Raw genomic sequence first — 22265 nt, 5'->3', positions numbered from 1 at the left:
TTAGAGGAGATCTTAAATGCTATGAATAATGAAAAGTTTAGATTTTAAGTACTGGTAATATTGATTCCAGCTCAATGGAAAGAGCTAATATTAAGAGAATGAACAATAAAAATAACCCAAAACGGAGAAGAATGTGAAAAAGGCAGATGAAAGCGAACTTGTGGAAGAGGAATACAGGTAAAATCAGATGAAAAACAGAACATACATGAAAACATATAAAATACTAACAACTGCAACCCATTTGCTCCTCTCGATCTTTTCTGATTAGAACTACTATTACAAAATCATGTGATGCTAGATGATTGTTACTGGAGTGAACTTGCCTCAGATTTGAAATAATGAAAAACATTTGGAAAGTATTTCTTACAGACAGCAAAGACTGTCAGCATCAGGTGAATATAATTGCCAGTGCAGTTCCTTTCTGCACAAACCCTAATTTTCCTATTTTAACTTGAGAAATGCTTGACCGATCTGCTCACATGAAGACAAGGAGCAAAGTCAATACCAGCAGCCACATGAAGTTAAGTGCTAGACTAATAGCTATGTCTATTAGTATGGTTCTGACCTACAACACTTCTGCCATTCTCTAGTTGTCTCTAGTTGTTCTGAATATATCTTTCAACCATTGTATATTCTATGAGTGTCCTGTGACTATCCTTACCGAGACCTATTCAGTTTGCAAACTTAAGGAATCTAAGATACTATATTGCAGTAGAAGACCGACTAACAAACAATAGTTCTGGACTGCACCTATACTGCCCTATAAGAACACAGCTGGGCAAAAAATCCTTGGTGTTCATACTAGCTTTGCCCTGGGGCCTACCTGAAAGCATTTTTTTTGTTCAGTTTACCTAAGCCTGTCAAGGAACAGCCTTGAGCATGCTTATCCCCAGACTGATCCCCTGAGACATGTCCATGTCTGCCACAGTCCTTCCTGGGCTCCTTCTGCAGCTTAGCATGATTTTAATCTAGATGTAGAATTCTTCAGCTCTGACCAACAAAATATTCAAAAGACATTTCCCCAGAATAACCAGTCTAGAGACAAGATAATCACTATACATGCAGACTGGGAACACTGCAACAGTCATTGAGTCCTACCACGAAATTATGTGAAATAAAAAGCATCCTTTTGGGATTTTTTTTTTTTTAAATCCAAGCCAATTGTCATTGTTTTTTGAAGACTAACTGCTGTGGACACAAAGCAAAAAGTCTTCTCTGTAATAACATTTTGGTAAATGAAAGGAAGCTACATATTTGCATGGCTGTAGCAGAGATCGGAATAAAAATTGCAATACATTGCACTGAATTGTTGTGGAGAACTTTATAAAATTAGCCTCTATACACTCTTACTGCCTCTTCCTTCAGTAATGTTTTCTCACAGAAGGGCTAAAGAATAGGTCAGTCCTATTTATTATGAGAATTGGGATGAAAATTCTACAGCAGCAGCAAAGCTGAGATAAGTACAGTTCTGAGTAGCAAGTTCTGTACTATCTTCGGTAGAAAGATGTATGCTAAGAATGTGTTGAGGGATACAACAAGAAAAATATTTTATAACAGGAATTAAATGGTTGAATTCAACCTCCTCCTCCTCCTCCCCTCCCCCCACCCCCCGCTAGCAAGCAAACCGAATTAGCTTAAATTTTAACAAATTATGCCATTTCAAGTTCTCCTTTTGTTGCTACATTTTTTCCACCCACAACTCAAACTCAACATACCAAGACATAATCCTCAAAAAGTTCCTCTTCTGAGACTGTTTTTGAGTTCTGTCTCCTTGACATATCAAAACAACATTTGTACAAATGTAAGGTAATGTGCTGATCCCAAAGCATCTTGCTTAATGTCAAATATTTTTGCTTAAGGTGTAATATTATTGCAAGAATCCCCAAATACATCTGAAAATTTCTCCTATGCTTTCTTCTTCAGTAAAAGAAAACCTGGGCACAGTCATTTCTCTTTTTGTTTTTTTTTGTTTGTTTTTTAGGGATTCCTAACCACATCTTAGATAAAAATGGGATTTTCTGTTGATTTGTGTTCAGTCACTGTTCTCAACACTTCAGGAGAGGATAAAATCTATTTGGAAAACAAAGGAAACAAACATAACTGCAAACACTAGGTTCCTGTCCAAACAGTTTAAAACAGTTTTTTTTTTTTATTATTGAGAAAACACAAAAAGTGCAATTATTTGTTTAAATATTTTATGAGAAAACCTTAAAGAGTCAAGCTTTTGTGCAGAATAGATATTGATGACTTTTCTTTTACTATTCGAGCTGATCTGTTGAAGAAATCAGTTATATTTCCAGACGTTTAATTGAAATCCACTGCTGAAGAAAATTATACAGTTCTATTGGTTGGTGTAAATTGGGCTGCCTAGCAACAAGAGCAACAAGTTTCAGCTACGCAATATGACAAACTAGTGATTGGCTCTGTGAGCATGAGTTTATGTAAGTAGGATTTTTACTACTGGGTGCTCTTTAGAGAAGAAACAGGAAGGCAGTCAAAATTAGATAATAAATAAAGTATAAATATAACTTCCTTAAAAGTATGTACTTTTAAGTGTGTACTTTTGCACTAACTGAAAATCAGCTTTCCATATGTGTTGACAAGCCTATGTTTTATTTATCAATTACTCTTTGAAGGAAATATTCAAGCAAGATATAAACCTTGGGACAACTGGATCAGAAAAAACAAACAAACAAACAAAAAAACCACAAACAAACCAACTATTAAAACCTAAAGTTAAATCAACTAATGGGTGACTCATCTAATCTCATCTCATTTTAGCCAAAAATATATTTCTGCAGCTGTCCCTAACACTGTATGTCAAAGCAGCTTTTGTATGTTGATAAGAGAATCATACATTACCCAAAGCAAATTTCACCAACATCCAAATCTGTTTCACTTTACAAAAAATGATACTCAAAAGACACATCTGTAGTGTGCCAAAACAGGACTCTGATGCCAAGACTCCATGGAAATGGGTCCTACTGAGTAAGATTCATAGGGTTACGTGTGCATATGACGTGATGCCATTCCTTATGAAAAGATGGACTTGTAAAACACAAGGAAAAGTGTAACCAAAAACATCACAGTGGCCCTAAATTCACAAGGCTAAAGATGACCTTTACAAAATTACATGCTAGAAGAAAGCAAAGCCATTCTGAACTCTGAGAATGAAAATTCACTCAAATGAAGAAACAACAATGTAATGCATTAATTATTGAGACTTCTGAGAATGTTTTTATAATGTTCACAGAATGAGATCCAATATATGCTTCTAGCAGTGTGACTCAAAAATGCTTTTTCAAAAGCAAATTTAAATAATTTTGATGCATTTTCACTTGATTTTATTGGCTTCCTACTTCTTATTTTAAAGTAACAAAAACCACTGCCACCCTAGAACACATATTTGTACCATCTCTTCATTATAAAAGCTGAATAATGAAACAATGTTCATCTGCACTCCTCTAGCAGAAAATCCAAGTCAGCATTTTCTAGGAGATTTTCTTTTAAAGGATTTACAGAAGCAACCTACAAGTATCAATATTCGCAGTGCAAACTCATATCTTTGTTCTGGTCTCTCTTGCTCACTCTGTCTCTTTTTGAATTTCCTATAAAAGCTAAATTAGGTCTCAGGGGCACTGCACCACTAAACAAAGATCTCTTCTAGTCCATTGTGATGGAAGTAAATGTACTCAGGAGGGAGATGTACTTAAAGGAGAGGCTAAAGTGTCTCCCTCCCCCAGTTCTCTCATCTTTAACACAGATTTTTTTTCACCCTCTCTTCACAAAGTCCCTCACTTTGTGAAGGGACTCACTCATACACTTGCCCTTCCCCCTTACGGCCTTCTCTCTTTCTCAGATGTGTAGCCAGTTGAATTTACTGAACTGTGATAAAGTCCCCTTTTTGGCATAACTTTCTAAGCTGTTCCAACATTTATATGTTTCCTTCTACAGCCTCTTTGAGGATATATACAATCAGAATAAATGAGACTTACTCTTTTTAGCATTGGGACAGCTATTTTAAGAGGATATATCCCCAGTCCAATCTGCAGCCCTGCAGAGTAGTCATTATGTATTATTATGACCATACGTTAATATGACTTAATAAGAAACCAATTCTATTCACCCTGTGCTTTCCAGTCTACTGTAGCTAATAACAAAACTCTAACTTTTCCTTAAATTTAACTCTATCACTAAAGGATTTAAAGTTACAGATACAATTATAATATGTCTCACTATTAGTGATCACAGCTTTCACTGAGAGGGAAAAAAATAAAAAAATATAATTGAAAAAAAGACTAATAAAATATAACTTCTGCTCAGCTATAAAAACAAAAGAATGAAATATTTTAAGAGTTTAAAATGTTAAAAAATACTATAAAAGCATAAAAACAAGGATGCTGTATTCAGCTGAAAAGTCTAGTATACAGCACACACACACACATATATATGTTACTTAAAATTTGCTATTACAGATTTAAATGGAGACTTATTTACATTATTTGCAATATTTGCAATATTTTGCATTATTGTCCATTTGCATTGGACATTACAAAAGACTTGTTCACATATATCTAAAAAGAAATGAAGATTCCTTTCAAATAACTCTAGTGCTGACAGGCAGAAAAATACAGAACCATGTTTCAGAACAACTGATTTAACCCTGGGCATCCCACAATGCTTATGCACAATTTTATTTTTCAGCTCAATTTTCTATCTCTAAAACTTTAAAAGTATGGAATATGTCTGAATATGCTTAAGTATTTTTGATAGAAAGGCCCTAGTAACTAGAAATACACTAAGACTGCTTATGAGAAATCCATGACACAGAGAGACTCATGTTTGTATATTAGATTGCAAAGTTTATTGTTAACACATGGGATTCTTTTTATTTGATACAAAATTCTAATGCATCTGTCATTCCTGCTGCATTCTCTTTCTATGCCTGGTATATTCTTTAGGGTTCTGGTAAAAATTTTGAACTTTGTAAAAGCAAATTCAAAGTCAATCTCTAATCACTGGAAGTAACCTGAATTTTTTTATGTATTTTTTACAGATAATACTATGGTTTATCAACATACTTTAGAAGCAAACATCTTATTCTAGGAAGTGAAATGATTTAGAATTAATGATAGATACAGAGACTATAAACAGATTACAGACAAAAGTTCAACACCAGGTTGTTTAGTGAGTGACTGAGCAAAATAAAAAAGCCACAGCACTTGGTGGCCTGCTGGAAGTAAGCTGGTGGTCTCAGTCCAGTCCTCAATGGACTTTGTTCATAGAAAAGGAAAAACAAAACCCACCACACAGCACTAATTGGCACCCCTGTTGGCACTGTCAGTAGCAAGGCCAAGGTTATAACTGCCACAGGAAAAGGGTCTTTCAAGGTCAATGTTGAAGCACAATAGGGCAATGACAGAAGAGAGATAGACCCACTGTTGTAGCCAGTTTGGCTCCCAGGATCTCGTCTGTACCTAACGATAACCTGACAAGACTTCTGCCACATCAGTAACCTCACCTATACAGGTATTCACATGCCAAAAAAACCTTTTGGAATAGGTCTTAAATCTTTGCAGGGTACAGAAGAGACATCAGACTGGCCCCTTTTTCTAGTAAAGACTATATCACATATGAAAGCACTCCCTGACTTAGAAAAATCCTTGCAAAAGTTCTAATTTAACTGATTTGACAGTTTCATTGCACAAAGGCTTTCTTATTTTCTTTAGTGTATAAAGATGCTGACTGTGTCTGCAATAGAATGGGAGCTATTACTTTTCATATAGGTAGAAACAGTCACGCAGGAGAAGAAAATACATGGCATAACTTAAATACAGCTTATATTGGCTTTCCTGTACATGGATTGCTTACAAATGTCACTGCAGAAAATATTCATTCAAGTGCATAATTATAGGTTATTTTGGCATGGACAGATACAAACTCTTCTTCAGTCTGTCTTTCTAAAGAACACAGTGTGAGAAGGATCTTTCTGGTTCATCCTTAATACCTATTCAATGGACAATTTCTGTTCAGGCTGCCAATAGAACTATAATTGTCATAGAAGCAGCTCCTGAAATGAAGAATCACAAAGACTACAAGAAAAGAAAGCAACAAATAAGTCAGTGGAGGTGGGAATTAAAGCCAATACTGAACAAAACAACCTAAAAACTTAAAAATACAGCTGCAGTAAAATCCCAAACCAATAAGTGTACATCAAAATGACTGGTTAGCTCTTAGAGCAAAACCTGTGAAACCATAAACATGATATCAAAACAGAACAGAAAAATGGTGCACTATTTTCTCTTTTTCCTCCTCATTATAAACTACAAAAATATATAGCTATTTAAGGTAAATTTGTATGCTTAGATGTGAATACATCTACTGAATTTTTTTTTTAAACTCATAAGAAAATAATATTATTTAATTTTTGAATAAATTTAAATTTATTATTTCTTTAATATTCATTTTTTAGTAGTTATTCAACTATTCTATGCAAAAACATACCAAAATATCACCTGTTCCCTCATAAAATAAGAAATATATCTTTAGATACATCTAAAATATGAAACCTTATCAGTTACTTTTCTGTAGTGAGGTAAGTAAAAAGTTAATGATGGTTTACTATTATTTAAAGTAACATAAAGTCACCTTTAGAGAGTGATCAGTATTTTCACAGAAATAGCTTCATTCCTTAAATGAAAAATAATTCCTAAATAATTTATAGGAGTCTTGACAGTAAACTAGGAGTCTGTCCTTTGATATATTATGAAAAATTACAGCATGTATTTAATAGCACTTGTCTTCTTGAAATGATTTTATACTGCTGCTCATTTCTGCCCAAAAGATAATGTAGGTTAACACTGGGTCAAAATCTGATGCATTCTCAAACATTTCAATAACAACCTAAAGACTTTTCTCTAAGACATATAACCTCCTTTAGCTCAGCTGATCCTGAGAATGGATGAAATAGATGTTAACGGATGACAGCTTGGCTCTCTGCCTGTTTTATGCTTAGGACTTACAGAAAACTGCAGGGGGGATGTGGGAAAGCAGAGAATTCATGTAAATGAAACTCCTACACTACCAGAGTAGTTTTCCAAAAATTTATTTCCTTTTTTTTTTTTTTTTTTCTTCTGTAGTAAGTTCTGTGGGGTTGCTACAAAGGGGAAAGGTAGTCAAGGGTAGGTACTAAAAAAATATGTCGGTCTTAGAAAAAAAGAAGAGTATCATAATAGCATTTTATATTTCTCTTTATCTTCTGAACATGGAAAAAGGATTTAAAGACATTATTTGTATTTTACAACAAATAACCAAGCAAAAACAAACCAAAAAGTTTTGCTGTTATCAGGTAGGACACTATCTTTTCACTACTACACACTTCCATTGCCTCAAAAAGCCTATTATATGAATTACCTGACTATTATATGAATTACCTGACTATTATATGAATTACCTGACTCTTTAAAAAAAAAAAAAAGATACAGGCAAAATCTTTTACTAGGCAAGAGAGTGAGCAGTTGCTAGCAACCAGGCAGTACAAGGGAAGTAGAGATTCATCTCTCAAGCACCTCTTCTATCTCCAAGGTTACAGGCACGCAAATGTAATAGATATATGATGGAGATGTAGCCAGACCAAGTTTTAACAGGTTCTTTAATTCTTCCCTACAGTATATCCCACACAAAGATTTTTTTTTTTTAAGGGGAAAAAAACAAAACATAAAAAAACAAAACAAAACATAATTTTATATGATATGGACACTTGCAATGATCTAATGCACTAATCAACTAATTCTACATTTTCTAACAAGTGAAAGTCCTTAGTGCCAAGGCCTTTTCAGTCTGTACTGCTTTCAGTCACAAGAGTGACTGAAAAAATATAGAGTAAGAATGAGAGGGGAAAAAAAAAGGAAAGATAGGGAGAAAAAACAAACAAAACAAAAAAACCACCACATTTGATTTGATCCAGAGTTTAGAAAGGTCAGGTTTGGATGTATTTTGTAAACAACATTTCAATTTTGCAAATGAATAACTTGGCTGAAAAAGAGTGAATGCCAAGCTCCTACAGACAGCTTACATAACTGTATATGTGATGTATATGTGATGTTCCAACTTGCAGCACTCTTGAGTAGCAGAGCTCTGCATATACATGGCAAAATGAATGGGAGTGGATGTCTAATGTTAGCATTTAGCTGAATACCAAAAAGGTTGAAGTCCCATTACAACAAATCTAAATGCAACACCAAGTATTACAGAGTAGTACAATGAATACATTCATATTGTACATTTTTTCCCCTTATTTCACTCTTTCTTTCTATTACTCCCACTTCTCTCTCTCTTTCTCATTTCTAACAGCACGCCCTCTGTTATTTACCTCAGCCTGCAATGAGTGGATAATGAAGAGACCAGTACTTTGGAGTATAGGAGTGATCACAAAAAACAAACACAACTCCTCATCCTTTTTCATATACTTTTCCTTTACATTTCCACATATTTCTTCCATATCACTCTCCTGCTTTTGAAACAGCACCCTTTCTATGCATTTTTTTTCCTCTAAATTCACCACACTTTTTTCCTCCTCATTTTCTCTTGTGTTTGTTTAAATTCCCTGTTGAAATCATGTACTTTTCTTCTTCATCTTTATGATGAAGTTGGCACAGTCTTTTTCCCCCTAGATTCTGCTGAAGCCTGAAAATGGTATGCTGCAAAAAGTCTATTTAGTGTCCTGTTCTTCACAGCACTCCCAGTAATGATTATAGCAATTGCTGATTTAAAGCATATCTTGGTTTGTATGCTAGCAAAAAAAAAAAAAACACACACAAAATTTGACAAAAATAAATATTGGAAGAACTTTTGGATAGGGTTATGAAGTAAGACTGCGAGTTTTCTTCCCTCTTAACCTCTGAACTCGAAGTGTATTATTTAGCTCTGTCATCTAAAAATCATTAGACTAAATAACCAGAGCCATACTGTACCATTAGTTTTAGAGTAAAATGTTTAAGACAGTTCTATAGGGAATTCTGTTTCAAAAATAAGGTTACACCTTGAATCAACCATGCCTCAGCTCTGCAGAGAGGTTTCACTTTGTTGTTGTAATATACTGTAAAGTATATTTCTTTTAAACACACATATGAACAGTTTCTTCAGAAATCTTTGTGTGATAATTGTTGCTCCTCAAAGTGTTTTAGTAGATATTGCACACATAATTTTGTGGAAGACCAATTTTTAAATTAATTTTTAATTAATTATTTTTTAATTAAATTACAGATAATGGTTACTGGCTACTTTTGATGTTTCATCTTTAATATTGCAACAGTTGCCACAATACTGGTAAGGCCATTATTTTCAATCCATTCCACATAAGGAATTTTATTTCATAAACATGTAGAATTGGTTTGCCAACTGTAATTTAATTTCATAAACATGTAGAAGTACTTTGCAAATTGTAGTAGAATGTGATGTCATTCTTTAAGCTGTGGAACAATTTGTAGTTCGAATTATTCTGAAGCGGTGTTAATGAACCATAGTTGATATTTACTGATATTATTTTAATCTTCCTGCTTATTCTTACTCTTAATCACTTGAGATACTAAAAAAATCTGTTTTTTCCAGAATTGTCTATGGTTAAGAAGAAACTAGCATATATTACTGAGGATTCACAATTGTTAAAGTGCATCCCATTGAAATAAATCAAAACTGTTTTATCTTGTTTATATGTTGCTTTAATTCATGCTATTTTATACTAATGATTTTAGATTCTCTAGAATACATAGACTTTTGAGAAGATGTAAAAAAAAAATTGTTGCTATTGACTTTTTCCAATATATAGCAACATTAACTTTAAATGCAAATATTCCACAATTATTGTTGATACATATAATAAAGATTCCTGGTATAGTGCTGTCTATATATATTATCATAAGTACATTACAGGTTTCTCTACATTAAAAGAACAGCTAAATTCATCTTGTGTCACATTTCTATATGTACTGACTGACATACAGAGAGTGGTTTTTGTCAAAAGAGGAAAAGAAGGATTTGCGGTCAGACACTGCTAATAACATGTACTCACATAACTTTCACAAATTCATTGAAATAAGGAATGACAGTTTGAGTATAAATTCCAAAACAAACTGAAATGAGCTATGCTAGATCATCACTGAAACTTTCTCCAAAAGAAGGTTTCTTCCCTTCACAGAGATTCAACCACTGAATGGCACTGTATTTTAACGTTTCTTCTCTAGTGCCATTACTTCTCTGTGCCACTAGACTGTGCTGCATTTGTTCAAATTTGTGTTCCTACCACATATGAATATCTGGCCTCAGTTTCTGTGTATGGTCTCTCTTTTCTTTCAGTTCATCCCAATTAAATATATAGTACACTGAATATAGTACAAGTATTGCACAAAATCCCCCAAACAACCCATACTGAAGTAATCAATGCTTTTGTTTGAAGTATAAAAGTGATAAAGGAAAAAGTTACAAGCAATGTGGCAAAACAAGTTTTTGAAAATACACTCCCGTGGCAAGCTCTTAAATTTAGAAGTTAACTGGAAGTAGTTTATCATCACCTAGTAATACAGCATGTTTTTCAAGAGGGAAAGAGGAGACAATACAGATTAATGTCTTTAAGAAACATTTTAAATCAAATATTGTCCTTAATATATCTATCTATATATAAACACACACTAAATACAGTTTCCATATATAAAGTACAATATGCTGTCCTCTAAGAAAAAATGATCATTTCCAATAAATCTTTTGGAATACAGTTTGCTCCACATTTTTTTTTTCAATTGACTGCAGGGCTGGGGCTGTAGTTTCCAGTCACCCTTCAAAAAACTGCAAACATCCAATGTGCACCTTTTGCTAAATAATCCAACCCTTCAATTATCCAATTGGTTAAAGCCCATCTCATTTTATCTCCTGTTCTAGTGGGAATGGTAATGCAAAGGTTGTTTATTTATAAACAGCCTTGTTTTCACTTTTTACACTTGAAGTCTATTTTAAGAGAACCATAATTTCATCTGAGACCAAAAACAACCTGCTCCATAACATAATATGCTACCCTCTTGACAGCTCATTATTTTGACAGCACATTGAACTGCAATTTAATAACTTCTTTGTCTTCTTTTGATCTAGTTTTTCTCCCCCATCCCCCTACCCCTGAACACCTTCACTCAAAAAAAAAAAAGAAAGAAGAAAAAAATCAACATATAATACATATTGCTTGTAAGAGTAAAGACGTTTTTAGTCTAGAGGATTGCTGGGTGGAAAAATTAAATGTGATGAGAATGTATGCCTTTTTTTAGAAATGTTACTCTAAAGAATGAATTAACTTTTGGATTAATGAAGCAGAGATGTAAATCTTGAAAATAATTTTGATGTGGAAGGTGTCCTGTTGTGTCCAGGAAACCTCCACAGTGAACATGGATAACTAAGAGGAATGGATTAACTGTGAGACAACCTCAAAAACATGGACAAAGAGACATAATGAATTAAAGACTCACTTTAAAATAATTATCAACAATTCCTCTTAATTTATACTGCTATTTTACCCATTATTTCATGTAGTATATTCATACCTATTATTAATGCATATATTTTCTTACAATAAAGATTAGACTTTTTTTTTTTACTAGCAGCAGTATGGCATTCTGAATAAGCACAACAGTTAAAGTGATTTATTGACAACTGGTTGAAGAACAATTCTTTTGAACAGTTTTTATAGCTCAACATTAGCTGAGAAAACAAGTAATGTATTTACCAACACCTTCCTGCAAATACAAATTTCCAGCCAAGCCAACATCCATATTTGAGCACCGAAGTGTTTCAGGCAGTTAGGAATGGAGGCTGATTTTGTGGAAATTTCAGGGCAACAAGGACTAAGCCTTTCTAATGATTCATATTTCTTACAATTCTAATCATTGGGTTTCAAAGAGACATTGAGCAAACGGCCTCAAATTCAGCTTGCCCTATTTATGTGAGTAGTCCTATCAAATCTAACCAAATGCTAACTGGATGACTCACATAAACAAGACCCACGACAACACTAAAACTTTCAGAATGAGTTTGTCTGTCAAGCAAGCACAATTACTTGACGTTTACTCTTTAATGAGTATGTGGTTTTAAATGTACATGATTCAGTTCCAGATAAACATATGATTTTTAATATTTGTTGTGTTTTTGTGAAGAAGTAACAGCGTTGATCTTCCTTAAAAATTCTGTAGATGCATTGTAATTGCCAATTCATCAAAATAATTCATCATTAACAGCATAATAACCACATTTATGTCAAACTGGATTAGCTTATATACTTGTATCAGAGGCAGAAACAGCTGTCATTCTGTTTGCATAAATTTCCAGCAGAATGTGTCTGGCAAAGTTAAGCATGAGCTTTTTTTTTTTTAAATTTATTTATTTTAAATATACAGCTCCAACACATACACAGACAGCAAAAATACAGAGGGCCAACATTCCCATCCACAAGACCACTCAAATGATTAAGTATTGCTCAGTTAAACAAGAAGCAGGCCATGATGATAGATTTATTTTATTGTCAATCATATGCATAAATAAGAGTTTTGAATATGCTCATGAAAGCAATATTAGAAACAAATAGGAAAATGGCACAATCCAAAATGCACCTTCTGTCTGCCACCCTCGTTGACACTGTGTGATGTCTTATTCTCAAAGCTGCACTACAGACTTTACCCAGACTGCAAACAGAATCTGAAGGAACAACATTGAACTTTACAAACATGAATCACAAAGAACAACATTTTGACATCTACACTTTGTCTATGAAAGTCATTATGGAAAGCCCCAAATGTGTTAAATGCTCAAAGCTGTTAAAATTACTCTTTAAAAACTGATTTAAAATTCAAATATATCAGGTTCTTTAGAATTTATAGTTTTGTTGAAGTTGATTTAACAGGTTTATTACTAAGCTTAACATCAAGTGATTTAGGACAGTGTCTTAAAAGTGTAAAACACAAATACTAATGCAGTGCTGTTACATCATGATTCTATATGGTGCTTGAGTGCATTAATAAAGATATTTATTTATTTTGACTATATCCAGTTATTTACACAACTATTATATTTAGCCTGTTTTACCATAAATGCCGTTATAACACCTGTGGTTTCCCTCATTAAGTGCCCAGTAGATAGAGTCATGGGTTGAAAGGCCAGCATATGGGCTACGGAAGGGCTAGTTAACATAACCTATTATACTGGTGCACTGGTAAAGCTCATTCCTATTCATCTGATGATTAGTTCAATCAATATTTACTCCTGTGTGCTTCTTTTGTCTTCAGCTACAAAGCATGCATTCTTCAATTTCATAGCACAGACTTTGTTTTCTATGAATTCACTGCATCATTTGAAAGGAAAGGAAACAATTTCCTGGATAGTTTGGAAATCACTTGTTTGATTTTGTTTTCCTGTATCAGGCAACCAGTGTCCATGCCATGGTGGATCCTAGTTCCTTGAACTACTTAACAACACACTGCTGCTGAAGGTATACTTCATCCACACATTTCTATTTCATCCATCCAATAGGTACATATCAATGTCACATATTGCAATACACAAGCACCCTACAGACTTTGCAGTAGTTAGCATATTTTACCTGGAATTCTGACTTCAAATTTACTCAGAATGTACTTTTTTGTTGTTGTTTTTTGTTTGTTTGTTTCTGGTATATTTAACTCAGAATATTGATATATTTTAAATAACAAAAGACAAATTAATCTCTTAATGCAACCATGACTGTTAAGTGTAAATTGTATCAAGTTATTGCTTATCACTATATTTACTTATAAAAGGCCAATAGTGGATGTCAGACATTTTCTGTAAAACAAAAGAGAAATCATCTTCAGCTAACGAACATCATATTATTGTAGGTTTTAAGTTGCCATATTTCGGGTCACCAGACATCTATTTGTCAAAATCAATTTTCTCATTAAATAAAATCAGAAAAAAATATTTTCTAAGGTAAAAATTATAAAGGTAATAAAACAGATACAGTTCTATATTGAAACTTCATTATATACTCTCCCTTCTCCCTCCCAAACACTGTGGCATAATATAATAATGAAAGATAAATGCACAACATCCTTTGTAATGTAAATATAGTACAAAACAAAGTATTGCAGAGGTACAAATAGACTCTCATACTTCAGATTTGATTCTTGCTCATTCTAAAGAGCGACCTGTCATGCTACATGAACAATACACAAACAATACATTTTCTATCATATAATGCAGTTTATTACTGGCTCATGATTTTCTAAACACTTACTAAAAATTGACCTGCAAAGGCCTAACACCAGAAACTTGATTTCTGTCACATTTCAAAGAGTCTCAATGAAGTCAATAACATCATTGAGATAAGTACAAGTTGGGTGCACCATGCTGTGATGACAAACAGTTTCTGGTGTTATGGGGTAGGATACTAAATCTGTCAAAATCGGTATTGATTTTATGTTACCACGTTTGTTTTAAATAGTCAATGCATTTTTTTTCATTTTTTCGTTGACATCTTTTAGGATACTACTGCCACATATTCCAAATTTAGTTGCATTTCTTATTCTTAGAATAACTTTTGAAATATATTCCATTTGCTTTAATGTGTGTGTATGATTTTCTGCACTCATCAAATAAAGAACTTAAATATTTCTCAGTTATCCAGACTATTTGTACATGTTACTTAATAAGCTCTCTCAGCAATACTGCAGATAGTATTTGTTTGATTCACACTTTCCTAATTGCTTACAAATATTCCAGTGACGCTAAGAAAACAGAATAACTATATAACATTATGTAACATATCATTAGGCAGTCCTGACACCAACAAGTGTAAACTACACAGAAAAACTTCCTTAAATACCTCAGCTTAGGGGTATCAATTTCTTTAAAACAAAACTCTTTGTAAGATTCACAAATGAAAGCTTCAATACTGCTTTTTCAATAAAGGAGTGCTCTATATAACTGTTCATAGCTCAATGTTTTTTTGTCTGCGTACAGGTAAAAAGTGCCCAGAATAAAATTAGATGATTTGTAATATTTTGTCCACTTAGGTATTTCTGTTTGCATTATATACATAACTCATTAGCATTCCACAGCTTTAACTTTACAAATGAGTTTAACAAAAATTAAACTAGAAGATAAAACCCAGAAGACTTGTTTTCTTTTTTAGTTAAGCAGCACACTGATTTTAGAGCACTGTATAGCTCTCTTTTTCTAAAAATGTTTTAAGTGCATTTCTACCTTTTTTGTTAAGTACATTCTTTATCCTCTCACAGGTTTTTGACAGGAATGGGAAGGTTTGAAATAAGGAGGTCTCCACTGAACAGAGATTGTAAGTCTCATTCTTTATCTACATTTTATACCTATAGCTTATAAAGGCAAAGACATCAACTTCCAAGTTACATTTCCAATTCAGAAGGAAAGATATGGAACTACTATGACCATGACCACATCCACAACACAAGTGTTCAGTCTCCTGCACCAGAATATTGTTCAACTATAAATCAGCATGGCTGTGTATCCTCAAAATAATTTAAAGGAGACGTAGCACTGGAGGCTATTATTTTGAATATGACATGACCAGTGACTAGAAATGTAGTGTCACAACAGCTGGGATGTGCTTCAATGCTAGTTGCACTACCATGGGATGGGATGGCCAAGAGCCTACAACAGCCCAGTGCTTTGGGATGCATCAACACAAGCTGGAAATTTTTGGCAGCTCTTTGGCCTCCATCTCTGATGTGCAGCAGGTGAACAACCACAACAAACTCTGCTCACCCCAGGCATGTTGGGCTAGGTGCATCAACTGTAGCTTGGAAGGATCACTGCTTGGCTGGGAAATTTTTGGGGAAAACCTCACATGTACAAGAGAGCTTCTTCCTCCAACCATAACAGTGAGTATAACAGTTGAAAATTCATTAAACCCTTTCACAAGAACATTTATAGCTGTCTAAATGCATTAATTCACAGAAGCTTGAAATCTACTAATTATGATATTTATTTAATTTATTAGGCAAGCCACAAATGCAACGGACAGATATTCTATTAGCATACAGTGTTCTCATCTGTTTGATGGGGTGTTAAATACTGCTCTCATCTCAATGTACACCTGGTGTAAAACATCAGTTCAGTAACCTCTTCCACAATGAGTTTTGCACAAGGCTGGAAGTGGTTTGTTTGTCCCTCCACCCCAACCCCCTTTTCCACCACTTGCAAATTCCCTGCTGAGCAAGCAAACATACATGAGACATGAACACAAACAAGCATCTAGTGCTAGAGCATGGCACCTCTTCATGGATGGCAGCTGATAGCACAGCTCAAGGGGTGTCAGAGGAGGCAGAGACAGATGCAGACCCCGTGAGCGATGCCACCAGGTGTGTTGGTGGATCCCACTCCTCATCCCCAACACATGGCCGCTTGGACAGACTCAAGCTTATTTTAAAGGAAAGGGTCAGAGGAGTGAGAAAGCATTTCATTCCTTGCTGGTCATGGCAGCTCCTGGGCTTGGTGGTAGCACAAGGGGGACAAGAGGACAAGATGGCTGTGCCTTGGCTGGCCTAACTCCCAGTAAAATGGAAATGGGTACCCTGCCCAAGGGGCACATGCAAGCACGTATCAAAAAAAACCCTGAGCCACTGACTGGTTACGCTCACACTGAAGATGTTTCATTAACAAAGAAAAAAATGCTGCAAAAGGAGATGTTTTACAGACTTGAGAGTGTTTCCCCTTCTCTTCATTTCCTTGTGTTCTTATGAAAGAAATACTGTTTAGCAAGTTCTTGGTAGATGCCCCAAAGCACAAACCCTATCTTCTAGGAGAGGAGGGGGAAAGAGGGCTTTTTTGTTTCTCTGTGCAAACATCAAAGTTTGAATTTCTACAGAGAAAATTACATACGTGCATTATCTGTTAGTGCTGTTAATGAACTCAGCTAAAGGAGCAAGTATCCCATAAGAGGAAATCCTAGCTAGAGTTGTCTCTAGTATGTGTATCCCCATTCATTAAACAAACCAGAGACTCAAGATCTTTGCACGCAATGGGGATGCCACCCCACGCATGTTTTGCTGCTTGCAAACCCTTCTTCTCCAGCCCTATACCCCAAGAAAGACTACTTTTTGCCTCATTATCAAGCAACTGAAAGGAAGGATGGGACACTAAACGGGAGCACGGAGGATGTGGCAAAGGAGGTGTACAACCCCTGTGGTTGCCCGAGGCTGGCAAGGATGGTTCTTGCCTGACCCAGGAAAAGGGGCCAGTGGAGTGCCAGTGGAGCACTGCCTGGCCCTGAGACACGCGGAAACAACGCGTCCCCACATCCCATCCCCTGTGCCCAGCAGATAGATGTCCCAGTGTGCCACACACAGCAGGCTGCACGTGGCCCAGAGGCACTCTCTGGACCAGCTGCCCAGCAGCTTGGTAGTCTCCCGCTGGTGGGGAGGCTCCGCGATCTCCTGCAGGGCCTCCCGCGGGTGAGGTTGCAAGCCCTGGGGATGCAGAAGGGAAGGCTCTGGCTGCTCTCCAAGGTAAGTGGAGGAACAGGGCTGCGCAGGGGGCATTTACTCGGGGAACCAAGGAGGAGAGTTGCAGGCACGGCGATGGTGATCCCGGGAGACACACCCCTCCCCATCAGCCACCCCCGAGGAAAGTAGCCCCCACTCGACTAGGCGGCTGGTGAACAGCGTGAAGCCAGAGAAAAGTCCTGAGAACAACTTTTTGGGAGGGAAGGGAGAGCCCCTACCCGTACTCGCAGAGACCTGGGACCAAGAGGCAGGCGGCTCCTGCGGTACAGACCACCTGCCGCCGGCGAGCGCGTCCCGTGGACAGTTTTGGGGGTGTTTACAGGGGTGGGGTGCTTCAAGGCACAGACATCGGTAGTGGCTTCCCTCCCTCCATCCCTGCCCTCTGCGGCCTCGGGTGACGCCGGACTTCCTCACACGGCCCGCGGGGCACGTCAGGGGTCTCCCTCACCCTCCTGCGGGGGGCACTTCGGGCTGGTCCCCGCGGGTGCGGGGAGCACTCTGCGAGCAGTCACTCTGACAGGAGGGCGCGACCCACCAACTTTCTCCCTCGGACCCTCTCCCCCGGCACAAAACCTCCTCCCCGGCTGTTTCCCCGGAAAATAAAAATAAATAAAATAAGCCGCTCCCCACCCCGCCCGGCCCGCTTACCTCGCATGGTGTTGGCGACTCCCCGCTCCGCGCAGTCATGAAGCTGGGAGCCCGGGAGCCGCACCACGAAAACCCCGTCTCAGCACCCGCGGAGGCGGCGGGGGCCGCAGCTCTGCTCTGCCGGGAACACCATCCCTCCGAGGCGGCTCGGCGGGGCGCGGCTCGGCGCGGAGCGGCTCCGCGGGCTGCCCGCCGCCGGGCGAGCTGCTCGGGGGCGGCAGCCGCACACCCGCCCGCCCGCCTCGGAGCCCCTGCGGGGGTCGCCGGGACCGCGGAGCGGCGGCGGCGGCTGGCTATTTGCGAAGCAGGGGAAGGGGGGGGGGGGGGGGGGGGGAAGGAAGGAACGGAGTTACGCTAGGAAAAAACCAACAATAAAAACGAAAAACACTCGGACGGAAGAAAAAGAGCGCGGAGGGCTGCGGGGATGGCAGAGCATGTGCGCTTTCACATGACACCGGTGCCCCTCAGCAGCTCCCCGGTGCGGATTTCCACTGCGCATCGACAGGGACGCGCAGAGCGGGAGAGAGAGACCCGAGAAAACCGCGGCCGGAGGCTTATAGCGGGGGGCGGGCGGTGCCGCCGGCACGGCCCCGCCCGCTGTCAGCGCCGCCGCCAATCGCCGCCCGCCCGGCACCGCGCCCGCGGGCGGCACCGCGCCGCTACCGCCAGCCCCGCACCGGCACCGGCACCGGCCGCGCGGGGAGCTCCGATCCGCTCCGCGCCCCGCCGCGCCCCGCTTGTTCCCCGCAACTTTTACCCGTGGCGGCCGGGGCTGGGCGCGGCGGTGCAGAAATGAGCGTGGTCCTCCGGAGCTTGTGGAGAAAGGTAACAGGCAAAGGAAAGCCCCTCGTGTGACTTCGTTTTTATTTTTATTTTTATTTTTTGGCCGGGGAAGGGTGCGTGTGTGGGCCGTGAGGGTGCCTTGGGAGGAAGGTTAAAGCGTTCACCCCGGTGAGATTGGCGCTTGGGAACTGCGTTCCATTTTCTGACAAGAGGGGGAAAGTTTGGTGGTGGTGAGTCGTTTGCTCATGAAAGAGCGAATCTGGATGTCAAAAGCAGTTTGTTTTCCCTCTGTAGGACCAGCAGACAGTAGCGCAGAAACCGATATGTTCCGTGGACAGCAGGATTTTCCCTAAGTTTTACCCCCCCTCTGAATTAACTGATGTTTTGCCCATGTTTTGCCCATAAGAAAAATGACTGCGGGCTCTTCCCGACTTTTTTTTTTTTTTAATTTCTTTCTATGTGGTAAGTTATGGAACACGACGACAAGTCATCTCTGTCGGTCATTTTAAAAACAAGTTCCTAATGCCAAGGATCACAGTTCCTATCTCCAAGCATAAAATAGAATTGGAAAAAAAAATAGAAAAAGAAACCAACCAAACGAAAAAAAAAAAAAAAAACAGATTTAACTGAAGCATATCCATACAAAATTATTCATATCGACTTAAAAAAATAAAATGGGGTATATTTCAAGGAGAGATACTTTTAAGATAAATATGAACCTGGCAAAGTAGATTTCTTCTTTCGTACATGAATTATGAGTTGAAATTCTATCAGCTCTGTTGTGCAAGAAATCAGAGGTATGATTTCTTTTGCTCTGAAAAAGTTAAAGATCAGTATAGAAAAAATAGGCACAGTGTTGCTTCCACTGTTGGTGCAAACCAACAAAGTTTCAGTCCTGGGAGCAATGTGAAGGGTTTGCAGGAAGTAGTTCTCCTGGTCAGCCTCTCTCAAAACACCTATTTGAACTGAAGCTGAGAGAGACATGAAGAAAGCTTTGCCAATATTGAAAATATTTAGGTTTACCTGATCTTGGTGAATTTTGTTTTAACTGGATTTGATGTGGTTAAGATGGAGTTGGTAAAAAACATGCAAAGCAAACAAACAAACAAACAAACACACTGAATTCCTAAGATATTATACACTTTAATATTGTTGACCACCTGATTTTATTTATTTATGCAATCTTATGTACTGCAATGACAAGCTGTTTGTTAGCATTTGCTTAGGGCACTATCTTAGAATCTTGTTTACAAACTCTTACCAATTGGTTTTATTTACTTCTCTTATATCAGCAGACCTTCTAATACTTTCCATCTTTTCTCTTCACAAGAATAGGTATTTCCAGTGGCATATTTTCTTTATAACAGAGATTTTAGCAGGTGTGACTGGCTGCAGACAGGACTGTCTAAAGGATTCTCTTTTGTGGATTTTCCCATCAGCCTTCTCTCCAACCTATCCATGATGAGCAAAATTTCTGAGATAACTTAAATAAAACACCACTTATACTTCACTTTACAAAGAAAGTTAGAGAGCATGGGAAATATATCTAATCTTTCTAGTGTGTATAATTTACCTAACATCTAATTTGGAATTTGGGTGAAGTGTTAATTAACTTCTGGCTAGTGCTTGAGGCTTTAGAAAAGCAACTAGGAGAAAGAGATATTCTAATTCTTGCCTGATGTATTGCAGCCAAGACTCTTTTATTTTTCCTGGATGTCCACGTAGCAGCCATAACAAAAGCCGAATTAGAATAGGATGCAATGACTCTTTTTCCATATTTTCAATCTTGTCTTTATTGTCCATGCCAATCTGACTTTTAGATTTAACTGTAAAGCTCCATCTTAACACCAGTCAAAATTTTGATAGGTAAATAACAAGCTGTCTGCTTGCTAAGCAGTGCATTCAGAAAACCTTACACTACTGCACTAAGTACCGGTACACGTTTATTTGGAATTTATATGGTTATTTTGACAGCTAAGAAAAATAAGTCAAAACTGAATTGCCTCTATTCTCTCTTAATTTGATTTTGATTTTGTTTATTGACTCTCTCTGTCTATATATATTTAAATTGACAAAAATAATTTAGCCTTTAAGGCTATTTCAGCCTTAAATAATTTCAGCCTTGAACTTTTTTCTCTCTGCTGTATAGAGTGACAATTTTTATTTGTTTTCAGAAGTCCTTGTAGACTTTTGGTTCATTCCTCTGTCTTGATCTAGAGGTTGATTCCTTTGTCTATATATCCGGATGTCAGAGGTAACTTCTTCATCAGCTGTAGCAAGTTGTTACATTTGCAATTTACTCTAATACTTAGGATGAGATATTGTCTGCTAAGCAAAATGTAGTGTTACTGAAAACATTCTACATCCAAGTAGGTGAACAAGACGCAGGAAAGCTGTGACCTGACTTCATACAGGAAATTGGCATATTTAAAAGTTTAACACATATCTTAAGTAGTTTAAAATAAACTGAGTTGTACTCAGTTCTTGAACTCACTGTTCTTGGAAGACAGTACTTATCTTAGGTTTCAAAGATTTCATGGGATTTCTCGTTTCATGAATACTTCAGGGAAAATGTTTAGAAAAAACCAGGCATAGAGAGTTAGAATATAATGAATATCTTGTTTTATTCAGAATGTTAACAAATGCTTTCAAAAATAAAAATAAAAATCATTGCTAATATATTTACACTAGAAGCTAAATAATGAGAAACTGCCTTTCAGAATACTCTCTTAAATTAGTACCTTTTCCAAGTCTGTTTGAATGACAAATATTTAAGAATACAATATTTAAGGCCAGGTAGCTTTATCGTTTTAATCATTTGCAATGTATTCATTAGAACTGTACCAAATTTTGCCTACTATAGTTTTTTCATTAAAAATTACTGCTGCAGCTAAAACAAACTGTGTCTATAGGCCCCATTCTATTCCCCTGGATATCAGTGGTCAATTTCTATAGGCATTAAAGAAAGCCGGATCCATTCTGTAGGAAAAATTAATTTCTTAGGTTCAATAGGAGCAAGATTGGTCACACTTTTCTTGGTCTCATCTGTCTCTGTGGTCTCAGTGCCAGACATTCCTAACTGTATGTAAGTCATGAGACAGAGTTTCTAGTTTTGCATTTTATGACCTCTGCATGGAATTATTGAAAGACTGAACAATCTGAACTTCTCCCATAGATTCTTTGCTTCAAATTCACTTTCTAAATTTTCTCATTGATTTATACCTGTATGCCTTAGATAAAGCATGCATATACACTATACTGTGTTTATGTGCTATAAACTCTCATAAC

General features: G+C 37.3%; 1 protein-coding gene and 1 long non-coding RNA gene across 4 annotated transcripts in view; one reads left to right on the top strand and one right to left on the bottom strand.

Moving 5' to 3' along the window:
• The window catches only part of RORB (RAR related orphan receptor B), a 140488-nt gene extending 122008 nt beyond the window's left edge, over positions 1-18480 (bottom strand). Inside the window, exon 1 of the mRNA XM_048073568.2 lies at positions 18195-18480. Coding sequence (XP_047929525.1) covers positions 18195-18201 — 7 coding nt within the window. The 5' untranslated portion in view covers positions 18202-18480. The remainder of the gene's footprint in view (positions 1-18194) is intronic.
• A 404-nt stretch (positions 18481-18884) lies between these two features.
• Positions 18885-22265, top strand: part of LOC106044143 (uncharacterized) — an 80704-nt gene continuing 77323 nt past the window's right edge. For all 3 annotated transcript variants that reach the window (XR_007166910.2, XR_007166907.2, XR_007166909.2), the window contains exon 1: positions 18885-19019. This is a non-coding gene — a long non-coding RNA (uncharacterized lncRNA). The remainder of the gene's footprint in view (positions 19020-22265) is intronic.

Source organism: Anser cygnoides, chromosome Z, assembly GCF_040182565.1.
Source record: "Anser cygnoides isolate HZ-2024a breed goose chromosome Z, Taihu_goose_T2T_genome, whole genome shotgun sequence".
Lineage (NCBI taxonomy): Eukaryota > Metazoa > Chordata > Aves > Anseriformes > Anatidae > Anser > Anser cygnoides.
Note: the sequence above shows the minus strand (reverse complement) of the source record. Positions and strands in the feature narration are given on the sequence as shown.